This window comes from Urocitellus parryii, chromosome 6, assembly GCF_045843805.1.
Source record: "Urocitellus parryii isolate mUroPar1 chromosome 6, mUroPar1.hap1, whole genome shotgun sequence".
NCBI classification, from domain to species: domain Eukaryota; kingdom Metazoa; phylum Chordata; class Mammalia; order Rodentia; family Sciuridae; genus Urocitellus; species Urocitellus parryii.
The window spans coordinates 5494819-5500486 of record NC_135536.1 but is presented as its reverse complement, the minus strand read 5'-3'; the positions used below and the strand labels follow the sequence as shown (position 1 = coordinate 5500486).

Here is a 5668-nt window from a genome sequence, read left to right as displayed (position 1 = left end):
AGTCTCTCTCGGGTCCCCTCCCTTTACTGGGGGCCTCTGGGCCCTGCACTGTCCAGCTGTGAGCATTGGGAGGGGCAGGGAGTCCATTCAGCACGGCTGCCCGCTCCGGTGTCCCCTGAGTCTCGGGGGCCATCAAGGTGGGCAAGTCCATCTGGTAAGTAGCACTGGCACGTCAGACACTCCTCGGAGCGGCTCTGTCCAGGTGAGTCCAGAGCTCAGGGTCAGATGAAGTCTTTAGTGTCGAGGGAGCCGAACCAGACGGTGGGGGTGGGCTTGCTTGCGGGGTGGGCTGGGGTGGGGGGAGGTGCCTGCAGGACCTCGGGAGGCCGGGAGGGGGTGGGGTGGGGGCCCAGGGGAGCAGGAGCACCGGTGGTGGAGGTAGAAGAAGTCAGTGGAGCACCCGAGGTCAGTGTCCCAGGATGCACAGGGGGCTGCACGCCACTCCGGGCGGGGGTCCCTGGCATCTGCTTGCTTGGCTGCACCCGCTGTGCCTGCTTCTGCTTCTGGCCTTGGGTCACGGGTCATTTCCTGCTCGTCACTGCCCTCTCCTCTCGTGGATGTCAGTCCCAGTTGTGGCCTGGGACCTGGAGAATTTGGACGGGGTTGTGTAGCCCTGAACTGACTCTGGGTCACTGATGACTCGATAGTCCTTTAGCACAGATGGCGTTGCTGGTTGATGAGTCGAAGGAATTTTGCCCTTCACAAGTGGGTTCCCCTTGGGTCAGGAGTGGCAGGAGGGGCGCTGGGTCTGAGCGAAGCTGGCTGAGGCGCAGGGAGCATGGTGGAGACTGCAGGGTGCTGGTTGGAGGAGAGGGGCCTCCTGGCTGGAGAGGAGGTGTTCTCAGTCGAGGTCAGCGTCCTCGAGGTCCGGTAGCTCTTCCAGGCTTGCTGGTTCCCTGGGCTGATGCCCAGCGGCTGGGGCAGGCGGGGCCTGCCTGTAGGTCATGCTCAGGAATCGGGTCAGGGCCTGGGCCACCTGCTCCCTGCTGAGCAGCGTGAGCCTCCCATCGGCACCTCGCACATGGAGCAGGCGATTTTGGAGGAAGTCCAGGACCTCAGGGTCCATCAGGTTGCGTGGGCGGAGAGTGAGGGCACCGGCCGTCTGTGTGGGCAGGGCTTCCTGCGCGTCGTTGTCCTGCGCGTCCTGCGAGGTGTCTTGCAGGCCGTCATGCAGGCCACACTGACGGTAACGTTGCAGGTCGTCTTGCAGGGCTTCTCGCAAGACGACATCCTCATCGCCAACGACGTGCAGCTCCAAGTAGCGGTTCTGGCGTGGGGCAGGGCGGCCACCCTCAGGTGGGGTGACGCGGACACCAAAGAACTCACAGAGTGTCAGCCAGAACCCCGGGGTGAATCGCAGGCCCCCGGTGGTCTGGGGGTGCAGGGCATTTCTCTGCCAGCGGCGGGGGCCCAGGAACAGCTCGGCCATCTCCTGGGCCGGGATGGTGTTGGCGCCCACCAGAGGGGGCATCTGAGTGAGCAGCTGAGCGATGGCCGTGGCCATGCTGCTGCTGGCAATGAGGGTCGAGTCCAGGATGAGGCGCAGGGAGCGCCGAGGTTGGGGCCGAGCCACCGCCATGGTGGGGGCTGGCAGCAGGGCAGGGCACTGTCTCACCCTCATGAGCACTAGGACGGCTGCCATGGCGAGGAGGTTCTTCCAGTAGAGGAGGCCGCGGAAGAAGTGCAGGATGACGGCCCTGATCTGGGCCATGCTGAAGTGGGCCAGGAAGCTGTTGAGGATCTGGTCGATGGGAATCATGGCCAGCAGCTCCTGCTGCAGGGCCTGCTCGTTGAATTCGTCTTGGTCTGGCTCGTTCCCGTTCTCCTCCTCCTCGGATTCGATGGTCTGATCCCTGGGGGATCCTCTTGTGGCATAGAGCAGGACGGGCCGTGTGGCCCTGCCGCGCAGCCCTCGGCGGCCGCGGTGTCTCACAGGTGTCAGGGGGCGGCCCCCGTCTTGTTCAGGCAGCTCCATGACGTCAAAGTTGAAGTGAGAGAAGAAGAAGACCCAATGCCCGGGGAGAAGTACGGTGAGCCTGTCATTATTCAGAGAGGCTAGATCCTCCGTGTTGAGAAGGATCATGATGGGCTCCTCGGTGTTCTCCAGGTAGCGGCACCACACCATGAAGGCAGCCCGGATTGGAAGGACTCTCATCTCCACCAGAGGGTACTCGACCTCGATGGGGGAGAGGTTTCGGGAGTAGAAAGCGCAGGTGACTCTCTTGCCAGTCTGGTCGTCGATTTGGATCAGGGAGGTGTACAGGGCCGTCCTGTAGATGCCCGTTTCCAAGTAGAACTGGTTCTGAGGCCTGGGGTGGTAGAGCATGGGCGCCTTGCGGAAAGCCCTCTTCAGGCACTCGAAGGCCTCCTGCTCCTCTTCTCCCCAGTAGAAAGGCTGGGTGCTCAGCACCTGCCGCACCAGGGGCTCTGCGATGATGGCAAAGCGCTCCACAAAGTGGCGGTAGGGGAACACGAACTCGATCAGGCTGCGCAGGGACTTCTTATTGACTGGGGTCGGGTGCCCCGTGATGATGTTCATGATGTTCTTGTTGAGTTTCACCCCTTTGGGGGACACGACGAAGCCCAGGATTTCTGCCGTCTGCCGGTGGAACTGGCTTTTGTCTAGTGAGCAGTAGACGTTGTGGTGCCGGAAGCGGACGAGGACTTGGCGGACGTGCTGGAGGTGCTCCTCCTGGCACATTGAGTAGACGAGGACTTCCTGGCCGTAGGAGAGCACAAAGAAGCCTAGCATGTCCTTCAGGATAAAGTGGATCACGCTCTGTGGTATGATAGGGTCTGGGGACAGCGCGAAGGGCTGGTAGCTCTTCATGTCTTGAAGCTCCAAGCCGAATGCTGCTTTCCATGTCTCCTCTGTTCGGTGGGCGCTCATGCTTCCCTCCACGATGGTCCCACGCAGCTCTAGTTTTGTGAACCACGCGGCTCCGTGTAACTGGTCAAACAGTTCCGGAATCATCTGTATGTAGTCCTGTCTGTCGGTCAGCATGTCCTGCAGCTCCCAGAATTCCTCTTGCTGCCTGGCTTCTTCTTGCATCCTGGCACCCACAGGTTCCCAAGGCGCGGTGGAGGGACATTCGTAAAAGGTCTCGCTGTGATCACTGTCTCCAGCCTGCTGAAGCTCAGAGGGCTCTGATTCAGAAAGATCATCGGATCCGTCTGAGCTTGGCTGGTCGGAAGTCTCATCATCTGCTTCCTTCGGGTTAAACACGTCGGCCAGGTCTGAGTATGGGTGTGGCAATCCGGGCAGTAGGCTTATGCTGTGTCTCTCCAGTGCGATGCATGGCGGGGGTGGGCGGAAGCAGTTCTTCAGGCAGTAGGGAGAGTGGAAGGTGCAGCGGCCTTTGATCCAGTCGACTTCTGGGGCGTGGATTCGGAGCCAGTTGATGCCCAGTACCACGGAGAAGTTAGGTGAAGGTACGATGTCGAATTCGATGGACTCCTGGTGGTTCTGGTGAATGCACACCAGGGGTTCGGTGTACAGCCAGATGGGCTCATTGCCGATCAGCGAGCCGTCAACGGTCTGGATCGACTGTGGGTAGGGCTTCTCGTACAGCTCCACGTAGTGCTCTTGGGCAAACTTCTCATCCATGAAGTTGCCTTCGGCTCCGGAATCCACCAGGGCCTGGACAGCCACACTGTGGTAGGGGTTCACTCTGACCAAGAGCAGCAGGAAGAGATGGGCGCGATTGATGGCCGGATGGAATTCGCTGGGCAGCCAGCTGCTGACCATCCACTTCTCTGGAGCAGGTGAGTCGATCCAGGTCAGGTTCCGTGGGCGGGCCTCTGGGGGCAGCCTGAGCATGGCCCGTCTCTCTGCCAGCTTGTCTTCTATTTGCAGGATGACCACGATCAGGCTGTCCAGGGAATCCGGTTGTGGGACGCGGAAGAGATAATGCCTGATGTCCTCGTTGAGCCCCTGGCACAGGTGGGCCTGCAGGACTTCGTCTGGCCAGCCCAAGGTAGGTACCAGGCTCTGGAACTCGTTGATGTAGTCGGTGGCACAGCGATTGCCCTGCCTGATGTTGAACATGGCCTCTTCCGCCACACGTAGTGTCTGCCGGTACTCGAACACTTCTGACATGGCCTCCAGGAAGGCGGGGAAGTCTCCCATCAGGGGGCTGTTCTGCTGCAGCAGGGCTTTGGCCCACTCCAAGGCTAAGCCAGAGAGGTGGCAGATGACATACTTCACTCGCAGGCGGTCGCTGTAGAACATTCTCGGGTAGCTTTGTAAGATCAGTTGGCAGAGCACGATGAACTCATGGTATTCTCTGCGATCGCCAGAGAAGCGCTTTGGGGCGGGAAGGCGGCCGGCATTGATCCCCCGTACCAGGATCTCCTCTGCTACTCTCTGTTGTTCTTTGAGGTCTTGCATTCGGAAGTACAGTGAGATGATGGACCGCATCATGGTCATGATTTCTGCGGGAGAGCTCTCGGTCTGGTTTTCCTCTTCGGGATTCTCCTTCTTTTCTGACTCCTTCAGGTCAGTGTTGCCTGCCTCTCGCTTTCCCTGGGCTCCCGATGGGTTGACTGACGCTTCTCTCATTCTCTCAGATGTTTCCTTGAGTGGATCCCCCACTGCCTGGTGTGAACCATAGCATGACTCCTCCAGGTCTTGGAGTAGGTCATTGGGTGGATCCTCTATTTCCTTATGTGGGCCACTGGATGGCTCCTCCATGTCTTGGAGTAGATCAATGGGCAGCTCTTTCATTTCCTGGAGTGAGCCACTGGGTGGCTCCTCTCTTTCCTGGGCTGGGCCACTGGATGGCCCGGCCGCCGCCGCCGCCTGCGCTCCGCTGCCCGGTGTCTCCATGGTGGTGTTGGACGAGCCCTCGGAGGACTCCATTTGTTTTGATGATGGATTCTTACGCTCCATCATCGTCTCAAATGAGTCTTCAGAGGGTTCTATCATTTCGTCGGTTGGAAAGGAGTGTTTTCTGAAGATCGGTAAGGTTGGGACGCCTCCCGTCAGCGACTGGGACTGCAGAGATCAGAACCTAGGAACACAGGGGGCGGAGTGGGGAGTAAAGGCAGCAGTTTAGGGTCTCAGGAGGTCAGGGTCAGGTTCTCAAGCACAGTTCAGATGCCCAAGCAGTCAGAACACAGAAGAGCCAGGGAAAACCTTCCTGTGTCCAAGCCAGCCTCCTTGGCTGGTCACTTGGGGCACCCCCAGGGAGAGACTCCGTCAACCCTGACCTGCCTCCCAGGCGGAGTCTGCCTGCTTGGCCCGCCTACTTCCTCCATGGGTGTGAGAAATTCACAGCCCATAAATTTTGTGGAGCAACTAGCCCAGAGCGGCTGCTGTGGCAAGCAGGCAGGCACCTGGCAGGGTACAGGGCTGCCCCATTACTCCCTGGCACATGTGCCTGGTCAGTCTTCCTCCCCGTCTTTGATCACCCGAGTCACAGAGGTCACATCTCAGTGCCATTCCAAGCCACCCCTGGCAGGCTTGGGGCTCTGGAGCCAGCCCAGCCCGTGTGGTTGTGGAGGCGGGAAACTCCGGCAGAGACGCCCGCTGTGGCTCCAGTTTGGGGGAAGAGGAGAAAACGGGCACTTGGCCACTCTCCCGCCAGCTGGGTCAGCAGCCCAAAATAGCTCTGATTTCCTCCTCCAGGTTTAAAATAAAAAAATACGGAGGGGAGAAATAGAAGGC

The 5668-nt window shown here is 59.7% G+C and overlaps 1 protein-coding gene across 1 annotated transcript; it reads right to left on the bottom strand.

Annotated features, from left to right (window-relative positions):
- Positions 1-841: 841 nt before the first annotated feature.
- On the bottom strand, positions 842-4927 carry Rtl1 (retrotransposon Gag like 1). The gene has a single exon (XM_026415040.2). The coding sequence runs from the start codon at positions 4925-4927 to the stop codon at positions 842-844; it is 4086 nt and encodes a 1361-aa protein (XP_026270825.1).
- Between the last annotated feature and the right edge of the window lie 741 nt (positions 4928-5668).

Coding starts and splice junctions, on each gene's coding strand:
- Rtl1 (XM_026415040.2), bottom strand. CDS start 4,927: ATGATAGAACCCTCTGAAGACTCATTTGAGACGATGATGGAGCGTAAG.